The sequence below is a fragment of the Pogonomyrmex barbatus genome, unplaced genomic scaffold (assembly GCF_055798465.1).
Source record: "Pogonomyrmex barbatus isolate J1 unplaced genomic scaffold, ASM5579846v1 scaffold2, whole genome shotgun sequence".
Taxonomy (NCBI): domain Eukaryota; kingdom Metazoa; phylum Arthropoda; class Insecta; order Hymenoptera; family Formicidae; genus Pogonomyrmex; species Pogonomyrmex barbatus.
Genome location: NW_028297116.1, coordinates 11526103 through 11553376, shown reverse-complemented (window position 1 = coordinate 11553376; position 27274 = coordinate 11526103). Strand labels below are relative to the sequence as shown.

At 41.0% G+C, this 27274-nt stretch overlaps 1 protein-coding gene across 7 annotated transcripts in view; it reads left to right on the top strand.

Annotated features, from left to right (window-relative positions):
* The window catches only part of LOC105422581 (uncharacterized), a 532825-nt gene that overhangs the window by 366756 nt on the left and 138795 nt on the right, over positions 1 to 27274 (top strand). For 5 of the 7 annotated variants that reach the window (XR_016139110.1, XR_016139115.1, XR_016139113.1 and 2 more), the window contains one exon: positions 6316 to 9061. Coding sequence is in view for 1 of the 7 variants with exons in the window: in XM_089076401.1 (XP_088932527.1) it covers positions 6316 to 6423; positions 21988 to 22268 (389 nt within the window). In the remaining 6 variants the exon portion in view is untranslated. Of the gene's footprint in view, positions 1 to 6315; positions 9062 to 21987; positions 22970 to 27274 lie in introns of those variants that run through there. The other 2 variants (XM_089076401.1, XR_016139114.1) reach the window with 2 other exon arrangements.

The following is a 27274-nucleotide window of genomic DNA, read 5'->3' as shown; positions in this document are numbered from 1 at the left end:
CTTATCTCTTAAGATCTGTTTATAACCGATCGATTACAAGTAGTAAATTAACAGTTTAGTCTTGCGTGAGTTTGGATTGATAATAATTTATTATTTTAGCGAAAATATCACACACAACGCAAGCAAAGAGCATAATATCGCAAAATGAGCGGATGTATTAAAATCTTTAAAATCTCTTCGAGTATCGGGGACGGGAACATTGCACATATAAATTTTGCGGCAACCGCATCCAAGAAGGGCGCGCACGTCGAAGAACGGAAATCCGCGCTTCCTCCCGCGCATCATCCACGAGACGATCAAAGTTCAACCTCCATAATCTGGCCTAATCATGGCCCGGTGCCCCCGCGTCTCGACTCGCTAACTTCTGTGACGTGTGCCAAGTCGCGGCGGGTTGCGCGGATCCAAGAGAAGGGCGGGGTGGTAGAACGCAGGATGAAGGGGAGAGCGAGAGGTGGTATCAGTATCGCTCCGAGTAGGTTGCCAGGCGGGAATAAACCGTTTATCCCATATTATAATTAGTTAAATTCTTCGGGACGTGGAGGTGTCTTTACACGTCACTCAGCCCACTTCGCTTCCAGGCTCATCCACCCTCTCGCTCCACCTCTTACACCCCCCTGCCCATCCTAGCCTCCTTCTTCCATCCTAGCCTCTCCTTCCCCGCCACGACAGAGACGAGCCAGCCGTCCCGACTTAAGTCGTTCACCCGCTTCAGTCGCGCGCGCGAGAGGTACGTAAGATATTAAACTATCTGAAAATTAGTTAAGTCTTGTTTAAAAGTTAGCCGACCAGCCGGGTAAGTATTGGCCGCGGGCTAACGACGACAAGGAAAATCGACAGCGAGCACCTCTGTCGCAAAAGAGTTGATCCATGCGCAACGATATATACAACAGAATTGAATCTTATTTCTATAACACTTCTTCATTTTATTTTATATAACAATTATATATATAGTCATTTATTGCTTAACTTGATACGTATATTGTCTCAATCTATAAATGTCCATTTTCTTCCATGAAAAAAAATAATATATAAAATATTTGAATTTAAGAATGTCATATTTCAACATTGTCAAATACAACATATGCAGTTTAAATCTTATAAAATATATATATATATATATATATATATATATATATATATTTTTACTGTCTAGAAATAGTCCACGAAAAGCGCAATTGTCCACGACTACTTGTCGTTGGACCAATGAATTAAAAAAAGTTTCTTAATCGTCGACTAAATATTCGCGTTAACAAGTGAATCTTGCGAAGAAGCTAAATGCGTTTGACACGTTAACGTCTGTTTTCTCGTCTTACACTCTTGCGGGAATCTGAAGGTGTACGTACGTCCCTTAAGGGCATGTTACAGTACTCTTCGAGCCACTTCAGATCCTCGCGCTCCGATATCTTCGCCCGTATCATTACGTACCTACCCTCGAACGAACTGATGCGTACCTTGTGCCTCAGCGCAAACGTTTCTCTGCCAACTGTGGCGCATCGATGCGAGTTGAATAAAACGTATATTTAAAATTTTCACTGAATGTGTTTCAGTTTCTGCCTCAGGTGCACGATATGGGCAGACAATGTTCCTGTTAACATAAACGTTGTAATTTGTCTAATGGATGTGCATGATAAGAATATTATTATTTGCCTCTACACATCGTCATACATTATGCATGCAATGCATTGGCATTTGTGCAGGTTGCAGTAGTTAGAACTATAGGTACAAGAGTCACCGGCGTGTACTTAATGTGAAACTTTGAACTTAGTTTAAGACCAAATACATAGCGGAAAACCCAAGGATTTAGGTAACTTTTTAAGTAACTGATTTCTTGGCAGCAGTTTCACGATGATCTTTTCGGATAAATTTCAAGAAATTTTATCAATTTTATCAAATCTACTTGCGTCTTGCTGTTTTCTAATTTTCTTTCTAATAAAGAAGATATACTTCTCGCGTCGTTGAATGTGCATTTCAAAGACTTTTTAGCATTACATTCTTCGCACTACTGGCGGTCAGTGATCATTGCTGATCCGAATGATTCGGCGAAAGGCAGTGTCTCAGTCCCACCATCTTCCTGCCCTCCCATCCACGCCCTATTCCATCGACGTCAGGCCCGCCATAACTCGACCAAGCGAAACAGAACGGTGCATACGAGCGAGTCGCCGTGGTGGAATCTGTGTGTGGCCACGAAGGCATGTATAAATACGCGAGGAGAGCCGCGTATAACAAGTTATGGCAGATAAATTTATAGCATCTCCAGTGAAACGCCATTACTTTAAATGCACCCCTCTACTCGGGCGAGAGAGAGCCATCCTCTTCGACCGCACGATTCTTCCTTCTCTTTCCCTCGGCCGCCCCTTCCGTGAGGGCAAAACGGTCTCTATCGGCTTTTACGATTTTTAAATAGCCCGCGTGAACACTTCTGACGTCGCGGTGGTATGACAGCACGTGGCTGTATGCCTTTTGTCTCATGCCCGGCCGTTTCAATTCCTCGGCGGTTGGATGAAACGAATTAATAGCATACGGCGATTCTTTATGTACAGATAATTAGGCAATTAATCTTTTAGCCAGTAAAATCATATGCCACTTGGTGTTTTATGATGTTTTCCTCTCGATAACTTTCGCAAAACTTTTAGTTTCACATTAACATTCATACGCACATACGCACACTTACTTATGGAAAATTCAATTGCCTGGCATGACTAGTATGACGTTGAGCATGACTACTATATTTATTGCAACTGCTATATTTATTACTGGACTTAATATGCTTCAAAGTATATATGCTTTTATAAAAATTTCGCTAGGCAGACTTTTATTGAAGACATATCATAAAAACGATTATCACGCGTCTGCGATGCGCGCGTGCATCGTGTCACGAAATACATTTGGCAACCAATCCTTGATCCTTGATCAATTAATCAAGACGGCTTTTGCGTCTTTTTATATCTCATAATAATTGCACATAAATTTTTTATCACGTCCCGAGATGCTAATAGCGAGCGTCTCTGTTCGTCGCAGCAAATAGCTTTATTAATTCTTTATCGTTGTCACATATAGCCCGCACTTAATCGTATCTTACTTTCTTTTAATAACGATGGTACTTCACACGAATGATGAAAATAGACAAAAAAAAAAAAGAAGCGAGAAAAGAAATGCGAAATGCAAAAGCAGAGAGTCCTCTCTCGGAGCGCGCGAGTACCGGAAGCCGATTGACGGAGTGACGTCGGCCCGATATCGATCGCGACGCGACCCAAGTAAGAACAAGGGTCTGACCACGGTGGGCCTTCTTCACGGCCGTGGTACGATGTGCCCTATAAGAAGTGATCGTTACTCCACGCCGCCCTATAATCTACACGGGCTAATGACGTCCATTACGTTACTGCGCGCCTCGGCCGCGCTTCGGACCGCTCGCGTCGTCCGCTCGCTTGGCCACGGTCTCCGATACGCGACTCTGGTGGGTGCCGCGCCGCCGACTCTCGTCTCGTCTCCAATGCAGCACACAGCCATGCAGAATACCCGGATACTCGTGGAACACATAGACGCAGGGCGGCGAGCCGTTTATACAGTTGCAGTCGCGGCGCGATGGATTTTGCCACGCACCCCGCCTCGTCTGCCCTTGCATTTTATTGGCGACGCCTTCAGGAATTCGACGTGCAAAATTTTTACAATGTGCCGTTACACCTTCGACACGCTCGAAATGGCTTCGTTGCACTCGCACGTTTTTTACTTTTTTTCTAGGATTTTATCGCTCTGAATTTAATTATCGCTATGAATGGGTTATCAACGAAGTCAGGTTAATATTGTTGTATTATTGATAATCGTATTAATTAAATGTCATTATATTTGTGGAATTAATGTTGTGATTTTTTTTTATTGTATTTCCGCAAAGCATATGAGATTTCTTTGGTTTATTAATTAGTCGCTGCTTACAAATGGTTTTGTATGTTTATTAACTAATACATGTTATTGAGCAAGTATGATAATGTTTGGACACGCATGCAAGAAAATACGAAACTGGCTGGTAATTAGCGCGTTTGACCATTTCGCTTCGTTAAGAATCTCTGTTGATAATAAATCTCTGATTTATTATCCGGAACGTTTAACTTTTTACGAAGCAGGGTAGCACTTTGGCCGAAGCCATCCGAATCTTCCATGGCTCGGCGCCAGACAGCTGCGGCGAGATTAATGTATATTTATGTACATTTCCGAGCGTTTTTAAGTCGACCGACGTCTTTGCCTTTCGTCTTTACCAGTCAAGACTCATCGAATAATTTCTGATATTAACATTAAATTTATCGAGTTTTTCGGCATAAATATATGAAAATGATATTCGAGAAAATCGAATAAGTGGTTCCGCTATGTTGGCAGGAACGTATAAGCAAACTTTCTTAAATAATGGATCTTTATTCAACGAGCAACACTGCAATTAATCGCAGTGGAATGACTACATATGGCAGATTTATGTCGTAAAGTAGGTCTGCTAGAATACTGCACGATCTGTCGACGTTCGCAACTTTTCGAAAGGAGGGCATTTCTGTTTTGCTCTTCGTATTGGTATACATCAGTATACTCACTTGGGCATCAATACAGCACAAATAGTTCGAAAGTTCCAGTTTGTGCACACGCATATGCGTATATATAAACCTTGCTTACAGTGCAGTGAGGTATGTGCGGTCACGTCCCTTAAACTGGCGTAGTTTCGTTGCAAGCGCGTATACGTATATATATATATATATATATATATATATATATATATATATATATATATATATATATATATCCATAGCTGAGGAATTTATTCGAGTAAACACCTTTTGTTGGATATCGTCAAACGAAACGAGAAAGAAGGGAAGATCGCGCGTGATCTGAAACTAATCGAGTAAATCTCTATAAATAAAATTGTGCTTTGAAAATGACTGTTGTTAAGAAAGACATAATTGGCGGATATAATTAACACGTTTGATTACAGAGCAATTTTAAGAAAGGTAGCTTTTATCGTTAAAAGACAACGGGTTGGTATTTTCATTGGGCACCTTTTGACAACCAAAAACGCCGAAGTGTACGTGCGTCCTCGACTTGTGGAGGAAGAGAGATGAGGGGGCTGAACATCAAACGGGCGAGAAACGCGGAAGAAAGTGCTTCCTGTACTTTGGCACGCTGGTGGATGGGCTGCGGTGAAAGGTTGGATGTTAGACAGTCTGGAAGAGTCCTTCCAGACTATTCTACGTTGTAGTAGGGTAAAACGGGTGCAGTATACGATATGCCTGTCTCCTCCTTGCCGATAAGTCGATGCGTGATTAGAGGGTGGCATTGTGCTTTGAGGGTTACCTACCTCGCCCCCACGTCTTCTTCCTCTTCCTCTTGCCGTTCTGCCGGCAATAATTACAAGCGTGGCACGGGAAGGCACCTCTTTGAGCTTATCGATTGCTTGGCATTAATAATTGCACGCCGAGCCTCGTTGGCTGCGAATAATCGCCCTGATCTGCCATCCGTCTCGACGATCCTGTTATAATGTTACCATTATCGTTTAATCGTCAAGTACCTTTCATGGAAATGCATGCCGTTACGTAAGATATTTTTGTTAAGAATTTTTTTGTGTTTTTGTACTCTGTATCAATCGTGATGATAAATTAGATTATGATGATAGATATGATATATAACAGATCGTTGCCCATTTTATTGCATATGATGACTTTGAGAAAAAACGCTGTTCTGTTACAACTTGCAAGTCCGAGAATAATTTCAGAAAGTGTAGAAGGAAGTTGCAAGATCTTTAAGAATGCAGTACGTCAGCTGAAAATTCATCCGCTCTTCCGATCTTGTTGCTCCCTTTCCCCCTTTCCTTCGGTACTCCGGACCCTTGCCGAGTTTTGGGGTAAATTTCACGGGTCAAAGTAAATCCGATCTTCGAAGGAAACCGAGGGGTGCGATTATCGTTACAAATGCGGAGAGAATTTCAGCTGTACGGATTCATCAAGTTTTATATCTATCATTAACATTTTACTCGAGAAAACTGTGCTTACCGATTCGCTAACGTGTTTTCATTTACAATGCTTTCGCAAAGAGCAAGCATGAGAGCTAAGATTAATGGTGTTATTAATTTTATCAGGCTCGATTACCGATTCATTTATTGCGACCTAGTTTCAGGATACCGGTCTACGCAGAGACTAATTACCCAATAATACATTTTGTATTAATCATCGATGTCGAGAGAGCGTTATCGTGAAAGTCCGTTCATTAAACGCGAAAATTTTAACGCTGCTAAATATCTTCGCTGCTATATACTTTTATATAAATTTCTGCTCTTCTTTGTAGGCCTCGCGAAGGAAATTCCAGCGATAAAGCCACTCGGGAGGCCCAGGCGTTTCGCTTTCACGATCGAAGATGTCGTGTTCACCGGATCCACCCCGCAGGTGTCCCCAGGTAAATCAAGTCTCGCCTAAAAGATAAAGAAGGAGAGAAAGAGAGTGAGGGAAAGATCCAATAATAAAGCAGGATGTATGCGGAGGGGTAAGGGGAGGAAAAGAGAGAAGGAACGATTCTGCCTCGCTCGTACTAAGGACGTATCGATATCCGTGTAACGATATCGCGTGTACCATCGAAACCGATAAATAACCGACGGCCCGACATAAATCCCACCTTCGCTCCTTATAAATCCGGCAACGGATAGCGCGACGGACGGTTCCACGCGTTGGCCGCCGGATTTTACTAATTTTCTGTCGCGGCACGGACTTGCCGCGCGCCATCGTCCACCGCACAAAGGGAGATAAAGGGAAAGGATGCTTAAGCTTTGCAACTTGGAGCCCTCTTTCTCCTACCTTCCGTTACGGGTTCTCTCTCTCTCTCTCTCTCTCTCTGTCCCTCCCCCCCGTCGAAGTTTTCTTTCTCTTTAGATGGGCTCAATCTTCCCGTCCTCCCTTTTACGTCAGGTCACGTGTACGCGTAGGGAGTAGATGCACCGAGGCAATATATTTCTGGCATCCATTCCTCCTTCGCCTCGTTCATCCATTCATAATATGCATATGCTTTTGTCGTCCTGTCTCTGTTGGGCCCGTTTTTGTTGGGCCATTAGGGGCCTACGTATCAATTTTTCTTATGTCCGCCACCACCGACGCTGCCGCCAAGCCGCCACGCTCGATTCAGGCGGGATCACTCCGCAACGGAGAAAGGAAACGTAGATTCGCAATTCGTACGTAGATCTTCTGCTATTATTGACGTGATTTTGTAAATTTAAAATGAAAAATAGATGTAACCTTATTTTTTCAATTTCAACCGTATATAAATAATCTATTCGACTTAATGAATCAATTTATAGATGTTTCGGTAAATACCGGCCTACCTGTCCAGTCGAAAGTTCCGCCAATAAATAAGAATGATATATTTCTGACATTTTTCTACAAAGCGAAAGTTATAACTGTCGTGTTTCACAATTTTAGGCCGTTTCCTTAATACCTGTTTTAGTTTATCGATAGTAGCAGATCTGAAGCAGATTTAATCTTTAAAGAAAGAGTATTCGACAAGTCGATTCCTCGGAGGGGAAACGATGATAAATCGGGTTTACCTCCGAGTAGCACAATTTTCTAATTGCTCCCGGTAATTAAGGGTTACCCAGAGGATCGTCTTCCACCGGGAGCTACCGGGAAAAATTACCTGGTAGACGTACCTTTCACTCCAATTCTTTACCACTTTCTTGACGTTCTGACCTTCGAGGAGCATCACGGAAGTAGTTTAATCGTAAATTAACTGCAGCGCCGTGGATACTTAGCAGCTCTGTGCACCAAAACGTGTCCAATTAATCAGGAATTAATCTTTCTACATAACGAAGTAGACATGGCGTGTTATAAAATTAAACAAATAATTAGTAAGAATACTGTGAAATACGTCACGTTAATATTTATCAATTTTATTATACAGACCGTTTCAGAATTCTAATCCGATTCAAAGGTGATAAAAAAAATCTGTTATTAGTATTTAAGCCAATATTCCGAGACACCCTGTATAAGCTCAGCTATTGATTTATTTTATTTTCAAGCAAATTAGTAATGTTTTACTTCTGTCCTGTTTTAAGCGATTTTGGTGCGACTAAAAATGCAAAGGGTCGTGTCCGGGCGCGTGGAATTACCGACGCAAGGAAGCCCGCTCGAAATTCTCTCTGTATCTCGAGATTCGATCTCTTGAGACGAGAGACGTGATTACGCTGTCTTATGACTTTCTTCCTTTTTCTCTGCCTCCCGATCCTCCCGCGGGGTCCAAACCAGTATCGATATCCCCGAGGCAGGATCGAGGTGTCACTATCCCTGCCGGGGGCGAAGGGAAGGATAAAACTTATAACCCCGTAGAAAGGTAATGACTCTCAATAAACCATCGATCCGTATGCGCCTGCATCAGGAGCCCGCAGGACGTGTCGCGTAAGAACTCAATATAACAGTCTAAAGCAGGGAAGTGGGGAAGCTGAGAAGCTTGCCGCGCCCAGGACCATGGACTGGCTCGTAAAATAAATCGGTGACATCCTGGAAGGCTGGTTAGACGATTTGTGTGACGGACAACGCTGCAGAGGAAGGGCCGCTGTTATGAAGACGTCACCGGCTAGTCTGTTCAACTCGATCCCGCGGGAACACAGTGCATCGGCAGATTCATTTGTCAGAGAGACGTCCGCGTCGCACGGTTGGAGGTCCACTTCCACTTATGATCAACCTACCGATTTCTTTATCAGCGCCCGCGACCTGATTGACTTATTATTATTCGTCAGAGAAACGATTTGACGATGAGGTCGTCAAGGTTGTCAGCATGCGAGGGAGAATGCGTAGCGAAGAATAGCTTATATGAAGACATTTCGAATGACAGAAAGTCTACTGCAACTTCAGATACAGAAGATATATTGTAGTTTTAATGTAATATTCCATGAAATAATTTTTATAGTGACGTTTCGCATACCAAAATAAATTTTTTTAAATAAAGTATGATTTTGAAGAACAGAGTAAAACTAATTAATGAGAAAAATATTAATTAAATCATGATTTTTTTATATTTTGTCAGATAGAAATAAATGTAATAATAGCAATGTTTGCATATTTATTTATATCAATTTGTGCTGTAAACTGTCTGCCAAAATGATTTATTACGCTAGAGATTTTCTGGTACTCTCATGTTATACAAAGTCTTTTGTAAAAATGTTGCCAAGAAAATATCCAATGCGAAAAGACCTCGCGCGATGGAAATAATCCCGTGTATGTCGGATAATAATCATAAATTCCACCTCGAGCGATGCTGTGATCTCGAGAGATGGAACGTTACGCAACGATCATAGTCACGATTCGCGATCGTAATGACATTACGATCTTTGAAATGTCATCACTTTCAGCTTATAGATTTTTTTCATCGACAAAGATTACTTAGGATTATGTTGTCATAAATCACTGAAAGATTTTTTTCAGCGTTCCGATGCAATAATAATTTCTAGTCTGATGATAAAGATCTGTATAATGGAAGACAAATAATCTCCACACAATACCTAATATGATACAATAAATTTCCTTATACAGTTTAATATTTAATCCTTGTAATACATCTTGTAATACATGTGACAGTAATATGTGTTTGTCATATAAATAAATCCCGATATCAATTGCATACAACTTACTAAATTTACTAAATCAAAAAGTTAAATTTTTCATAAATAAATCTAAAAATATGTCTGTTTATTTCATTAATTTTTTTTACAATTTTAATAAAGAAATTAGTTAATAATAGGATGAAGTCAATAATCGAGTATATTCTCTGAATTATTTGCGTACTAAGATGAAATCAATTTAATAAAATAGCGTACAAGTTAGGATCATGAATATTAATGTGAAATATAAATCTTGCAGGCACGCCTATATTTCCAAAAAGTTCTATCGATATGAACCAGCGTCTACCTGCGCTATAGGCGCGCGCGATAGTCTGATCCGCGAAAATATTATTCCAAGATCAATGATCGAGAGGATCGTAGCCGAATGATATCTAAAGCGATATATGTGTATAGGATCACCTAAATCATAATTCAAGAAAGGGAGAGGCGAGTAGAGAGAGAGAGAGAGAGAGAGAGAGAGAGAGAGAGAGAGAGAGAGAGAGAGAGAGTGTGTGTGTGTGTGTGTGTGCAGTGCGTCACCCATTGTCCAAAGGCGGGTGTGGTTTTGTCGTTGTTGGACCAACGCGTAGGATGGTCTACCTGGGCCTCATCGGGCCCAGAAGAAGAATATACCCGTCGCTCTAATGCTAATATAGTCTCCGAAATTGTATGAAGGCGAGACATGTCCCATCGCTGAATTCTGCAACCATAAATCCGTTAGGCACCGACAAGCATGGGCGCACTTCTCTCAACTCTTAGTTTTAATAATAGACTATTTTTTCATGAGAGAGTCTCCTGCAAAGAGAATAATAAATCCTAATTTTCTTATTTTGACATGATCATAAGTCAGTTTTTATTATTTTTATTTAATTAAACAATTTTTTTCATTTATTTTATTTAGCGAAATTTATTTTAGAAATTTATTTTAATAATTAATTTTAGCGCATTATAATCTTAAAATCTAAAATACTCAAATTTATAAATACTCATAATTATCAAAGATATTAACATCGACCCTACTTATAGTTTACGTGATACATATGATTCTCTCATTTTTCTACATACTTGAGCGGAGATGAATCAGGTATCAAAATGCGAGCGAGTCTAAAACGAACCGACGCCTTTTTTGTCTAAACGGCCATAAATTCTTGGATAATGCAGGCCGTCTCACACGGCGTATCCCGGACGTCGCAGCGCGAGGGTGGTCAGGGAGGATAGAGGGGAAGGCGGTTGTGAGGGGAAAAGGATATTATTAATATTTCAGAATTTATAGGGTGGCGGTATTAGATGTGAACCCTGCTATACGGCCGCGGATGCGTGTGGAAGCCGGCGTGAAGGATCCAATCACGCGACTACGCTGTCCGTTATGGCACATAAATTGATATTATGTACGGAACCGCGCGTGTTAGCGGTCCGATGCGCGATGCATATATGCGGGTGTCTGACGCGAGAAAGAGGGACTTCCCCTCCGCGAGCGAGCCTTTCTCTCGAGTCATCGAGCTGGTGTCAATTACAATTGCTGATTCGAGATTGATCGTATACGGGTGACGCTGGTAATCATCATTAAGACCTCCTTGTGTGGACGAAGCACGTTTCACGAGAAATTTTATGAGCATTGTCCGATGCCCGCCTTCTCGAAGAGCAAAGGATAATTTCGATTGGAAGGCAAGTGCTGGGAAATCGATTAATAGCAAAAGAGAATTTACAAAATAAGAGAGTACGTTCGTGTCGTTGATAATATTAAAGATGAAAATTTCTATATTATTAATGATATTCATTTTTCTTATACATTGATATTAAAATTGATGTTTACAAAAGAATCCAAAATAAAGTATTAGTCCAAGATAAAGTATATTTAATGATAATTATTTTAATGATAATATTTGATGACTTGGCGTTAATCATTTATCTGGTGGTATATATTATGTATGTATAACAATTATGTTAACACGTCAGATACATTTAACTATCCGTAGCAGCATGTTTTTCGGATTTGAACATTGATCATGAACTGAACACATAGATTTTTCTTCAGTGTGAATGCCATAAATACAATAAATTTCCCCTTCAGAAACGACAGAGAGAATTCCAAAAGTTCTCGATTCAAAAGATGATGGGGAACGCAACTGAGAAAGAGAGAGAGAGAAAGAGAGAGAGAGAGAGAGAGAGAGAGAGAGAGAGAGAGACAGAGAGAGAGAGAGAGAAAGAGAGAGAGATGAATTATGCATGAAAGCTTCGATTCGCGGATTAAGCGAGCACAGCCCGTAGTTCTAGTGCCTATTCTTCGTTCTGGAAGGCAGAGGTAACCAACCGTAGTCGTGGCGAATGTCGAAAGACTCGATCCATATAGAATGAAGTGGAATCGTCAAAGAGACGGAAATCCGTGGAAAGGATGACCAAAGCGATCCAGTTTCCTTTGAATAACTTCGTCCTTGTTATCAATATCATGAGGCTACGACTGACTGTCCGCGAGAGCCTGCAGAAAAGAATTAATTTGTATACCTTACCAACATGTTTCTGTCGACGCATTGCGTTTGACTCACGCATACATCTACGCGATATACGTGCTCTCTTGTCACGAACAAATTACATATAATCTTCGCGTCACACAGGAGTTACGCATCGCATATCGTCTGTTCAGCAAACAAATTAGGAATTTGAAGACTAACTTTCTTTGTAACGTAACTAGAAAATATGTATAAATTTAAATATGTAAATATGTTTTAATTTTTTTTCTTTAATAATCTATTGTACATGTTTATGATAATTGCCTTTATATATCACATGTTTATCCAAAAGTACCGGAAAGTTTGCCGAATTCTCAGTACTTTCAGAGTTTCATGGAAACCGCGACGCGAGGGCTCGCAGGTCGAGATTGCATTCTGGCACGTATGGTAGTTTCCAAGATGGGTATTTGATAGGATGCGGCCACGTAGGATACGCGGCGTATACTCGGTAGATTAGGATGATATAATTACGACATTAACATAAGTCACCGGGCAGGCACAGCCGCGGAATAGTAATCGTGTCGAACACGTGTGCGCCGTCGTCCATCGTTTGTTTCGTTTTACTGCACTTTCGTTCCTGGCCGGCCGGGCAGTTCTTCAGGTTCACGAGCGCTCAGTCAGGGTTAAGCTTCGCCTAAATGTCGAGATATTTATCGCGAACTGTCGAGAAAATCTCAGAAGAGCACCGCGATTACACAATCGCAGCGTCCGGATTATCTGTCTTGATTTTTTTATTATTAATGTATGATTAATACGAGGGTCTGTCAAGAAATCTATTAAAATCTTAAAAAATACGTATATATATAAAAAAATCTTTTTTGCTAAGGCTATAATATATCTTCCTCTCTTCTATCTTTGAGTCTAATTAAAATCCAAAATTATTTTATTATGTGACAGACAGGTGAAATCGTAATTCAAATTAATCTTCATCGCATTTATCAATTACTGACGACCGTTTGAAGTTACAATTCAAGCGCCATTAATTGTGCAGTAATTTAGTAGCAGATCTACGTAGCCGTATTTCCATCTTCTTCTTTAACGTATTCGTGCAATAGATTCTTCAAAAAGATACTTTATATATATCCGAGTCATAATGACATCATCCGTCATTTTATCCAATTTGCATTCAATACATGCAATCATTTTGTCAAGTCGGGAACGTACAGACTATAAAACGAAATTCGTAAAGTTCAGGTGCGACAAGACAAACTCACTCATCGATCATGAATTTCGATCACGCAGGCGAAGTCGACTTCAGACTGCATTACGAAAGCCGCTCTGTCGGCTGTATTCTCGGTCGCTGCGCAACGCCATCAAAAACCGATCGGTCGGTGACGCGGTGTCTTAAGATGCATCATAATTATCGTGAATCCCTGCTCGCTCCCCTCGCTCTGTCTCCCCTTTCTCGCGCGGGTGGAATACGAAGCAGTCGGCTTTCCCTGTATCAGGTACGAACGTTTCTATTTATGGCTGCCGGCTCCCGGCCCCCGACGAGTTATGATATTGTTTCGGTCGGTTCTCAGAATCTACGCGATCGGTGACTCGGATAAACCGCGGAGGAGAGAGAGAAAGAAACAAAGATAAAGTCGCCGCGAGTGAGAGGTATGTCTTGTATCTCACCTCAGTATACGCCGAACGCAGCAGAAGAGGTGTAAGCGAGAGAGAGAAAGAGAGGGAAAGAGACATATAATTTTATTTCTTCATCAAACAACGCGCGACCCGCCTATCTTTTATGATCGCTTGACCGCTTCATTAGTTTGCCAACTTTCCGAAGGTTCCAAATGGATAGCAGCCTTCTTGCGCTGCTCGAATTGTTAATTATTCCTTGATTAACATCATTGGCATTTATACTAATAGTTGTTATGAATAAAATTATATAATGGAACTTACAATTTTAGCTTACAAAAATATTCTATCAAGTTAAATCTTAAAAATCTGGTTTTACTTGTACGAGCGACCAATTTAACGATTATATCTGTCAACTGAGATAATCTTTTTTTATCTTAATTTTATTATTATTCAAAGAATAAAATTTTTAGCACATACATACACATTTCTTCAATAACGAAGTTAGTATCATTGATACGTTTTCCTCATCAAGACAGCGTTTCTCGTGTTTGATCATGGGACTCTTCTCCTCTGATACATAGTCACGTAAGAACAGAAGAGAGAGAGAGAGAGAGAGAGAGAGGGAGAGAGAGAGGGGGGAGGAGGAGGAGGAGGAGGAGAGTTGACCCTCTCAAGAGTTGACCGAGGTTAGTTATGGAGCCGACGGTCCCTGCACGCGGTTACAGAAGTATTTGAATGGCTGTCGGCCCTTGTAAGCCGTCAAAAAGTCAAAGGGAAACCACTAAAATCAGTTAGGGATCTCAACTATGCACGGGAGCGAGAGCGAGTGTGCGCGGCGATGGCTCGCGCGAAGAAGAAAGGACGGTGGCTTCTTCCCTCGCGAAGAGGGAGACGTTCTCGTGCTGGAGCACGAAAGAAGAACGAAGAGGTAAAAGGAGACACGAGCCGGGCGCAGGAAGATGGGGAGTTTATGGAAATTTCTCCTTCGGAGACCGTTATGCACGTCTCGCCTATTTCCGTGACCAAACGTTTATTGGTCGCATTTTGTCCTCGAGACAATAGTCCTCTGTTCTTTATAGCCGCGCCGATATCTCAGTTGAAAAATTATAACCGGAAAGTCGGTACACTTTGATATGTAGAGTATGTGTGCAATGGATACTTGTTCTTAAATATGCAAAAAAATTTTTTTCATCATATTACATATCTGTAATTATCGAATAATACATCAATAACTACAAGTTTGTAAATTCTATAATTAAAAAATATTTAATAAGATACATTAATTAATTTTTGTAATTTTTGTACAAATGAAGAAAGCCGATTAGATTTTTTAGAAGAAGACAAAAAACTTGACATGCAAATATCCTGAAGTGAATATTGACTGCAAATATTCGGAAATACTGAACTTTTAGCGTTTCGAAAAAAAAAAAAAGAGGAAAATACTCAGCTTCGGTCGCGCCTCGCATTTGTTGCGTCAGCGACAAATCTCGGTCTGGGAACTCGCAAATTGCCAAACGCACCGGGCATCAGAATTCACGTCGACGACGACGGCAACGTTAACACGTACATACACGCGCAACGATGTGGCAACACGTCCCGTCGGTACACATCTGCGCGGTTCGCGATATGCGCCAGTTAGGTACACACAGTACGTACCTACGAAGATGCGGATACATTTTTTACAAAACGTTTCTCATTCCGCGGCGCATTACCGGAGAAACGAGAAAGGGATGATGCGCGCGGAGGTAACTCGGACAAGGAGGACAACACTAGCAGGACGAAGGAGAAGAGGAGAAAAAGAGAAGAGGAAGAGAGAGGGAGGAGAGAAAAAGCGGCATGGAGGAGGACGAAGGGACAAGAAGGGACAGGAAGGGAAAGGCGAGCCTGAACATTTTGTGAAACAAGGAAAAATGCGACTCCGCCGAGGCACGACCGCAGCATTTTTGTCTTTACAAAATTATGTATTCCGCGGGCCTCCGCCATATCTCTCAAAGCATAACAAGTTCCCTCTGTGTCTCTCCCGTTCCTCCTCCATCTCCTCCTCCGGCTTCTCCTCCTCCGCAACTCCGGCTCTTCCACACCGTCTCTTCTTTCGCCGTTCTCCCCGGGTCTGCAACCGGGACGCGTCTGTCTTTCTTCCATACCGGAGCTATATATCTGCCTCTCGTAATGTGCTCCTTGTCTACCTCGCTTTACGTCACCGTACGTCCGTCCGTCTCCGTTCTCGTCCGCGCGAGCAACATCCACACCTACACATGGCCGGTCGGTCCACGTCTTTTCGCGGATCCATCCATGTCCATCGTTTCCCTTCGACGAACTCATCCAGATAGGAGCCAACTACCGAAATCGAGTATTCGCGATCCGTCGGCCTACCGTGGGATAATCTCGCGGTTAGGAATGCGAATAACGCCGACCGCGTTCAATATTTATTTTTCACACTATGATATTTAGATCGCTTAAAGTAATATTATCACTACAAGATTATTAATATAAAAAACCTGAATCCTATATGATTTTAATTTCTGATATTTATTTTCCTTGTTGAAGCTATCGCGATAAGATATAAAGATTTTACCAACTTCCTTCGATCTGAATGTTATCTCGCACGATCTTCCACAGCACTGATAACCAGCACAAAATCGTTCTCTGAGCGAATGATAGATCGACGAATGAACGTCGCATGAACGGCGATCCTATCGGTTTCCACGGTCAGAATCCGTCACAGCTATGTGAACTTTATGCACGGAACAGTCTCCGGTTGACACGGATACTTTTTCCTCCTTTCGATATTCTCCTCTCACTCTACTACTTTGTCTTCTCGCGGTTCTTTGTCTCAGATGCTGCGAGGATGATACGACGGCGAAGGTGTAATGGATCGCCACACGACCGGCCGACCTAAACTCTCCTCTCTCGCCTCCGTGAGGAACATCGGGAAAGATCGGTGAGATTACATAGAAGCAGGGCATAATGTCCAAACAGTTGCTCGTCAACAACCGGCTAACGGTCCACAAAATGTCTACCAGCGCTGATCGAATCCTGCCGTTGAATTCCTCGGATGATCAACCGTTGAATGTCGAAATCTTCACGAGATATCGCTATGTAAACAGACACCAGAATCTGCTATAATATTGTTTAATCTTTATCGATCTTTCGGCATACCTTCCAGATGTCGTGTCAATCGAGAAGACTTTGAACATTATATCGTTGAAATGTTACCACATATATGGAAAACAATATCTCGTACAACCACGTGAATTATATTATCATCAGATAAGCAAACAAAGTTAAAATAAAGTAAATATTTTTTGTAAGAAAGAAAAGATTTCACAGATTGATTTTCGTCTCGTAGCTGAAGTTGGACAAATTGAAATTAACTCGTGGCCACGGGAAAAATCTTCGCTGCAGCAGACGTTATAATTTAATCGACCAAAATTGTTACGGCGAAATTATTTTCCAGGCTCATCAATAAGAAAGTTTCACGGGTAAGTCGTGAGAGAGACGTGGCTCGTAATTCATCTATTTAAAGATGCGAGACTACTCATACTGCCTCGGCGCAGTTTTAATGAATTCTTCAGTGGCCGCCGAGCCGTTGAACCACGCTAAGCCTCGATCCAAGATCGTTCAGGCGAGAACGACTTTATTGGACTTCCATTAAAGCGAGAAGAGCGAGCGGCGGTATGGTGTATATAGGCATGCGTATATATGCGTTCGCGTGCGTATATAGACGTGTACAGGACTGTCATAAATCGATCGTTGCGCAAATTGCCCTGGCCTAACATCTAGTCATCTCGCATTCGATTATCAGCCGGATTATCACATTCAAACGGCGGTGAAGGACAGAGAAGCCGAGAGAAAGATCATGATTCGATAAAACGACTCGAATTCGTACCTGGCGATGCAAAGTGCTTTTACGGGGGTAAAAGTGGAGTGGTAGATCGCGCACAAGTTCAGTATGGGCACGGCAATGAAGGAAGAGGGCACGAGTGATGAGAGAGGGACAGATCGTCCCTCGTCGTAGGAACGAGTTTCGCAGGTTTTTACAAGCACGTGATCGCCTACGTGGTAAACGAGTAATCGAATCGCTGTGAATTCCGGTTAATTCGTTTCGCGAGTGTCTATTGCGGCACCGTGGACCATTCGTCATGGGGACAAATGCGGCCGCACATGCAAATCTCTTTCAGCGCGCAAATAGTTGCAGCCGTGAAAAGGGTTGCTCGTTTAAAAAAGATGTGAACAGACGCGAGCAATTTAGAACGAAATGGAATAGCTAAAGAATCTATTGTCTATATTCTCTATATAAATTATATTTAAAGTATGAAATTTGAAGAGTACATCCTATAAAATAAGTTTAAATAAACTGCATTAATTTTCGGTTTGTTAAATAAATGAAATAAAATTAATAACATGATAATTAATATGCTAGAAAATCGACATTGACAAATGATATAGTAACCTCCTTCGACTGTTCTAAAGAAAAGTAATTATCTCATTTAATCCTGCTAGAGATTTGATCATTAGGAACCATAGAGGCATCGTATATTGGATGAAGCGCGATCGAAAATTACCAAGAACACGCTCCATTACTTGCATACTAGTCTACCACTTCAATCAATTCCATCATCGCGTCCTAAAAATAAATAAAAATTAATTTGATATTTGATAGCGCGAAAAGCAATATCAACGCTATAATAAAATATCATATGAATAGCAAAATATAGATTTTAGAAAAATTGACTAATTAGTTATTAACATTGATTGCGATATGAACAGAGATATCGTCAATAAATTTATTTTATTCACACGAATAGACAAATATTTTTTCATCTATCTAATCTGTCACATTTTCTTTGCTCGAACTACCAAATCGCATACGATGCCAGCGGTTGCATGGCAAGATCCCAAACGTACTGTATAAGTCCACCACTGATATCTTTTTGCTTCTCGAAGAAAGGACCTTCATGGCTCTTTACGAGTTTCTTTAATAGCGATAAAGAGTCTTATCTCCAGATCCGCAGGTCGTTACCTTCGTTGAAGATATACCCGGACGTGTGTGCACAAGCGCATGTACGAATCGTCTTCGCGCGACACTTTTGATCGCGCTGTCACGGCCGTGTCAAGTGTAATTTTTTTAACATCGCCCCGCGTTCGTACAATAAAGTACCTCTGTTAACGTGACGTGAGAATTATGATCGCAATTATCCTTCGCGCTTTGTTATCTGTCGGTCTTGCTCAAGATGAGAGCTTTGTTCATGCGAGACAAACATTTTCTCATCGTATACGAATAAGGTTTACATCTCTTTAACACTCTTCTATTTCATTCAAAAAATCATTACACGGTTCATTATTTGTTGTATAATATGGCAAGGCTGTTATTTTTTTTTTTATTTTAAATACTTTTTTATTAAAATATCTAACATGACACGTTATAAATAATATGAAATTTTCAAACCAACGGTTTTAATGTTTATGCACATAGCAGATATGGAATACAGTTTTCATAAGTCACAAATGGATCTACTGGCTCGCTTCCTCGTTACATTAATTAGTAACAGTCTGACTATTTTCCGTTCTAACGCTAATAACGTCGAGGCGGATACTTAGTAAAAGGTGCATCATATACTGCGTACCGTGGCTATTATTAATTTAGTTTTATCGAGCGAAAAAGTCATGGCTGACTACTGTGCTAATTGGAAGATTAGTTTGTACAGATGTAAGTAGATCGTCGATTGCGATCATTACAAAACGAGAGTTCGAATAACGTCGCCGGGGTCCTTTTCTTCTCGTTTGTTCTTTCACCTTGTGAGAAAACGTTCAATTAGCTACAGACGGAATCGACAGGACGTCTGTAACGATCCTCGTAAAGTTGACAACGAATCGTCACATTTCCAGGATCCGGTTAAGGACGCTCATATGGCTATCGATAAAAGTGAGATCGGTATCGGCTGGTAGATTTAGGACCGTGGCATGCCCGGCATTCCTGATGATTCTATTTCGACCCTCATTTTGATTTCTAATCCTGACGCTCGTCGCTTTCATCTTTATGTCATCGTATCTTCAATAAATCCACCGTTTTCCTATCTCGATCAATATATTCTTCGCATCGTCATTGTAAATAGGATTATCCTGCGGAATGGATACCTGTCAGTCGGTATTTTATGATCGATTTCAATATTTTATAAGGATAATAAAGATGAAGATATTCGAAAAATAATATATCCATCAGTTACTTCTTGAAATTAACTTCAAATGGATTATATTAATTGAAAAAGCATGGTTCTACGTATCAATTGGAACTAAAGAAGGATCGGCTGTCGACCAGCAATTTATGGAATCAGGCAAGAAAAATTGCGCCCGATCTTGCGTTCGCGTTCAGATTCGTGCACATATATGCACACGCGTGTATATGCGCGCACACACACGTAGAACACCCTCGCAAAACTCGGCCGTGTGTCCGCGCTCTCTTTCTGCGGGCCCGCGCCTAACACACGAGCAACCGACCATTAACAATCATAATAAAAGGCTCGCGTGTGCGGCATGCAGCGACACGCGTGCCCGGGTACTCGCGGGCACCTCTCTCGCCTCTCTCCTCTCTGCGGAGATAATTTTAATTTAAACAAATGACCGGGAGGGCGGCATCTTTGTCCGCGTCTTGTATTATTTATACTCGACTACTCCGTGCGCACGTGCGCCACTGTGTCATCGGGTGGGATGGGTGCGTTGTCTCTTGTCGCGCGTCAATGTTTTCCAGAATCCGCCAGGTATACACCAAGTGGTACCTGACCGGTCGGTCGCGACTGGCCTGACCCTACCTCGCACGGTCCTCTCGGACTCTCATCTCAACGCGGCGGCCGCTCTCCGTTTTTGCGTTGATTTATGCGATCACAACTAGAGACGCCTTCTCATCATCGCGCAAGTGTATTCGTAATCCTTTGTCCGGTCGAGCTGCGTTTACGCGCGCGGCTAATTGCGGGAATGGCGTCGGCTCGTTAGTCCGTTTTTCGCGACAAATTATAGTTGTCTTGTTAGCCGGCGTTAGAAACGTTGAATAAATCGTGGAATAAATCAATTTGCGGAATATTAACATATGCTGTCTTCAGTCCGTTGATCTCGGTCAAGACTAATAATTATGTATGTTTTGTGCAAAAGGAGGCTGCTGTCTAATTAATCGTAGGGTAGCGTATATAAAACAAATATTTTATACATATATAATATTTATGATACCGGTATGTGAGTGTTTATTAATGATTTTATTTTTTTTTTTTTTAAATTGCTCTATATCATGATGCAGTTATATTAAACAGTTAATGAATTTTATCTTGTTGAAATTAAACAAATTGCTCTAAAGAAGCATGATAATTCGAGCCTCGCATACAGAATTGGCGGCCACGCTCATAACGCGAGAGATGGACTTTAAAATTCACTTCCAGCCGTAAACATTCTCTTATTATGATAACTCCGGCGTATAAAGAAAGTAAAATGTGACATTTATTAGTTTATATAATCAGATCGATGAATGTCGCAGGTGCGCTTAATGACGAGAACGTAAATTTTGCACGGGTCGGCGTTTAGATGACATTAAGCTTTCCCAATAAAATCGTAAACGGAGAGTTCGCCCTTTTAATTTCTTATTCGTATATTAACGGGCCTGTTTTGAGACGATGCTCAACGATTGATGCAAACAGAAGTGCCGAGGCGTACAGTCGGTGCACCGAGGAGCACAGAGAGAAGGATTTTTTCTGTCGGCGGAAGCTCCGAATCCTCGCGTTTCGAAACTAATAGCGGCCAATTGTCGACGTATCGCGCACTTCGCCGTAATTGGAGGAATAAATTGAAAAATTAGCAGAACGCCGCTCGGTAGGCTTCTGACTCATCAGAGTCCCTGAGCAGATCTCCAAAGCGATCTGGCGGGTCTGCCGATAATAATAACCGGCTGGAATGTCATATGGTCGCGGGCACGGGACCGCCATGGGGAACTGGATTGCAATTTTATTTATTTATTCCGAAATGCAAAGATATTATAACAGAAAAAATTTAACTTCGCAAAATTCACATTAAACGATTTTTTATCGTTGCTTATTGATGAGAAGTCGCATCTTAGTTAACGCAGGATTTCTCTTGGTGATTCATTAGCTTGCGGCTAATTCCCGGCTAATTGTTTCTCACTTTTTACGCATGCTTTGACTCTAACAGCGGATGATATATATCATATTTTTTATGTTGGGATTATACTATAAGTCATACGTTTCAAACTTGAAGAATTTCCCAATAGTCTTTCAATCCTTTTTGTGTCTCACATTCAAGGCTCGCCATGTCTATCATCCTCTGGTAACGCGAGTTTCAATAGCTTCAGCGTGGGACTCGACGGTATTCAGAAAATACGATTCGCCAGTCTCAGACGCCGAAGAAAATCACGGAATCGTCATGAAGCCTGCCACCAATCATGGAGGCGGACGAAGAAGAGGAAAGCAGATGAAGAAGAGGAGATTGAAGAGAAGGAGGAGGAGGAGGAGGAGAAGGAGGAGAAGGAGGAGGAGATGGAGGATCAAGAGCAAACGAAGAAGAAAGACTTGCAGCAAACATAGAAACCATTCGCTCAAGCTGTGAAGAGGAGTGTGTTGGTTGAACAGTACGAGACAGAGAGACAGAGCGGAGAAGAGATCACGACGAAGAGTGTGGCGGCGAAGGAGAAGATGACCGGGAAAGAGGGCGCGGTGAGGGACGAGAGTGAGATGTAGAAGAGGGTGGAGGGGGGAGGGGGGCTCCTGTCCCCCGAGCTACCACGCGGCCTCTATGGGCCCCTTTGATCTTTGCCGCTCTTCGCTTCTGCCTCGCTCTATCGACACTTCATACTTCTACGGCTGATCGCCGCCATAAAACATTATACCGAGACTCCGCAGAAAGAGAGAAAGAGAAAGAGAAACCAAGAGGGAAAGGGGAATCGCGAGAGAATCGCTCACAGACCCGACGGCTGCGCTCCATTGTATCCGGTATATACAATGTATGTACGCATGCATAACATCGTAAGCACGACTGCGCAGTAATGAATTTTTTCGATAATTTTATACCGTTCCGTCGAAGTACGATAAGATTAACAGGGTCACGGGAATAATCTGCTGGTAATCATACAGCGTATATTAAAATATACCGAGATCTTTTATGTTCAATGTTCACGAACATCGCGTGACTACAACAGTTAGCAGCCGCAATGAGCTAAAGGCATATCGTTGGAGAAGCACCGATAATATACGATACATTTGATAATTAAATGTATATTTTTACATTACATTTCGTTTTATTTATGATAACGCTTGTTATCAAACCACGTCTGATTTAGATCCCTATTCGAAGCGTATAAATTTAAGGGGATCATGGAAATAATTTATGTCGCCGGCCATAAAAAGATGATGTCTTCACTAATTGTAAGAACCAACAGTGTAACACGATCCGAAGTGTCTCTATAGTTAAGGGGAGGGATAATTACTAGCGCACAGGTCCCGAAAGACCGGTGTAACACGATCGGTCCGCTTCCCGAGAAAGAAAGATCCTCCGAGACAGTCGTTTGAATTCGGCTGACCTTCCACCGCCGAAGGATACCATCTTCTTTAAACGTCTCGAGCCTCTATAAAACAAGAGTCCTCGTGCCCTCTTAATAACCTGACCTAGCACGTTTCTGAAGGTCGCCGCGCACGAAAGCTCGGTGTCATAAAACGTCTCCTGTATTAGTTGCACGTGTTGAATTCGAAGTTTTCCCCAGGATCGCTCGCGTCGCAGTGTATCCAGATTAGTGATAATGCCGCGTTAGTGCGACGACGAAACGCTGAAAATACGCTACGTCAGGTACTGTGTTTGCAAACAACGACGCTGCTAATTCGTATCGCCGTTTACAATTGCGTTTATCAAGGACTGATATCTACGAAGCGCACTTATCGCTTATAGCGCGCGATAACAGGAAGCTCGTTAAACTTTGTTAACACTGATTGCGAAGTGCTCGCCCTTCGTTTGATTAATCGATATTTCCCGGAATACCTGCGGGACCGCGCTCATCCTTTCTCGTCCCTCTCCCGAGGGACTTGGCGGGCACGAGTCGCGCTATTACGAATGCGATTCGTTAATGACCGAATTAATTTTTCCACGCCATTCGCCATACACGCCAGGTCCCTCGGTCGGAGTGAGAAAGAGAGGCTCGCGATGATAGAGCGAGAACGAGAGGCATAGACGACAGAGTCGTGCGTTATTAATTAACCTGATAGGCCATAAATAAAACTCAGCTTGCCTCCTCCCCGCGGCTCCCTTTCTCTCTTTCTTTCTCTCTCTCTTTCTCCAGAGACGAATATAAATAAATAAAAGTCTCCGCATGATGCGTTATGTTAATTGGGGCGTTGTCTCTCGGCATTCGCACGCACCTATTCTCATTAGCCTTTTGCTATCGAACGACCCGTTACATTTATTTTATAGAAGCTGTTATTTACAGTCGCGACCGTTCTCCGTTTCTCTTTCTCTCACCTCGTTACTGTCCTGTTTCTGCGTTTCATTCATTCGTTCGCCAACCTACCAGCATGATACGTATAAAGGTATCGTGTCGCACGTGCGTGATGAGGCATTATTAGAGCATTCTACCTCATGTATATATAAAAAAATACGCTGGACATTTCGTTAGATTTTTCAAATATCTTTTGGTCTTTTTGAATGTCCAGTGTTTGTGCAAAGTAAATTTTATTGATATTTATGCTTTGATTCCATAAAAAGTTAACAAATAATATAAATTTTATATAAATTCTTTTAAACATTATGAGTACTTTATTGAAAGTATTCGTAATTTCTTTCTGCGTAATCAAGATTTATGTAAAGAGAAAAGAAAAAAAAATCAATGTTATAAAATAACAATAATTAATATACATGCAGTATAAATAATACATCGATTAATAATTATCACTATTTCTAGAATATCAAGTTTTGTCAGTATTTTTTGCATATTTCTGCACATCGCATTTGACAATCGTCGTACTACGTACATCATAATAAAATTACAATTACAAAACATCTTTAGCTTGTCATCATCATTTTTTTCTCAGTGGGTATAATCCATTCTTCTCTTGGCGTAATTAGACTGAGTTATCGATGTTGAATTCGAGGACAATAGTTGTATAAATATCCGCGGCGTCGGGACGGCCCTTGCGTGCGTGGGCAGAGGCGTTCGCGAACCACGGGGTGGTCCTGACTAAATACAACGTGCACCAGGACAAGACCGGATCGTAACAAGCGCTTCGCGAAGCGCCTGTTATAAGCGTGCTTGATGCACGACAGTCTGTCGCGTTTCTGACGGGAGTCGTTACTTGCTACTTTTGCAGGCACCGCCGAATTCTCGTGCTTTACTTACAAAGAGAGTTCGCGGATTCTCTTCATCATTCGCATATGGACAAAGATTTATTAATAGAATACGACAATTAAACCTTGGATCATTTAATATAAAAATGCTCGATCAACTGTATGAAATTCTTTAAATATATGTATCATTTTCTCCATTTTCTGATGTCAATATATCGAGAAAAGAAGCTTGACTAGCTGTCTGTGATTATTATTATCTCGAGATTTTGATATCTTCATAATTCATTATTAATGTAAAACTGCATTTTTACAACAAAAATTTTCACTTGTTACTCTCTGTTACTTTCGCATTGAATTTTACTGAACTCTAAAAAAATGAATATTATCGTTAGATTAGACTAAAGCAATTTTAAGCTTGACTTGACGGTGTTATCGTTGAATGGCGATAGATCGTAACCACGGACTTATGATCCTCATGGTCATAAGAGAGCGACCGGTTCGGTCATGCCAGATTTAATGATCCCTAATACCCGGGTATTAAAACAAATTCATAGAATCAATCTATAACCTTTGTCTATACACTTTTAAGTCCGACGTTACAACCAACGGCATGCTCGAAAGTATTGCCGGCATATTGCCGACGGAAAAGGAGAGAAATCAAAACGCAGAAATGGGAGCAAAGTGCTCTCCGTGCCGTGTAATCTATAATGACTGCTTTAACCGCGAGAAGATTCGTTAAGATTAGGTTTATGTGTACTACACGATTTTAACTGACAAAACACGAGAGCTTTGTCATCGGAATGCATATTGCGCGCGTAGCTTATACTTATTATTTATTTATTATTTATTATTATTAATTATTTATTTATTATTTCCTAAATCTGTTGATATTAAATCTCTGCTTTTATTTTAACTACCGTTCAGATTAAACGGACACAATCTCGTAATAAGAGCCAAAGCCCACATGGTGGAATATTGGCTGAATTGAAAAAAATTACTACTAATCCGAAGCTGCCTGGTCAGTCGACTTCCTTTCATTGATTGACGATAAACGATTCTAATTCAATGTAGCTAGTGAGACAGGGCGTAATGTGGTCGTTGACCTGTAGGCAATAACTCATCAACCCACGAAATTAGCATTATACGATGTGCGCAATAATAGTTCAGATTTATACAATTTTTCCTTAGGAAATCTTTCAAAATACGCTTCTTCTCATAGCAATTTTCTGCAAAAATAGAAATCACTATTATGAAAATAGTACGATGTATGCAAAGCAAATTCTTAATTTATCACAGATTATTTTTATTCATACACTTGCTAGAGTTTTTTTTTTTGACAAATTCTTTAAAATAATCACACTGATATCGATTCTTTTTTTTTAAACAATCAGATTTGTCGTCTTATTATACGAGCAGTTTTCAAGTATACGGTACAATCTGTCATTTTTTAAAATAACAATTATCTTTATAGCGCGTTTTTACACTGCGATAATTTATTTTCATGTTATGAATGCCAAAATTAGCTTTCATGTTTCATGTTGATACCAATGTTCATAAATGCCTTACATGACGATCATCTATTCAAATATGCAAATTCCATAAATGAACAACATTTTTAGATATGTTTGAAAATATGTTTTAATTTATTAAATTATCTAATTTAGTTTGACGAAATGCTCATATAATGTCAATGATACTATTTCATCAATTTATCGAAATAAAGATGTCATATTTGGAGATAAAACCAATTTTATTCAATCCAATCTTTATCGATTTTTCATATGAGATTTTGTGTTCAACAAGATCATTCTCACAATAATAGATGGTGACATATATTGCGGCAATATGATGCGAGTAGTATATTTTTATTTACTGGTTGAAAACCGGCTCTCGCGATATTCACATAGTCATATTTGCAACGGTTGTAGATAGTTGCTGATCGCAGTTTATTACAAATCGGGCACGGTCCAGATACGGCTGATAGTCTTCATGTGTCTACCCAGCTGATCGATATTATTACAGATTGCCCGAATGGCCTGTGAAATTCATGATGAGCCGTTTAACAGACTTCGAAAAGACCGCGAAAGCGATCCATTATCTTTCGATACAATGCCGCGAGGATTGATAAAGGTCGCTGTGAGCGATATAACCGCGCAATGGTGAAATGTTCCCGTATTTTTCACGTTTATCACGTTTATTTCGAAAAAATTCGCCGCATTGAAGAAGAAAAAAAACCTGGTAATGCTAATTAGTCTTGATACCA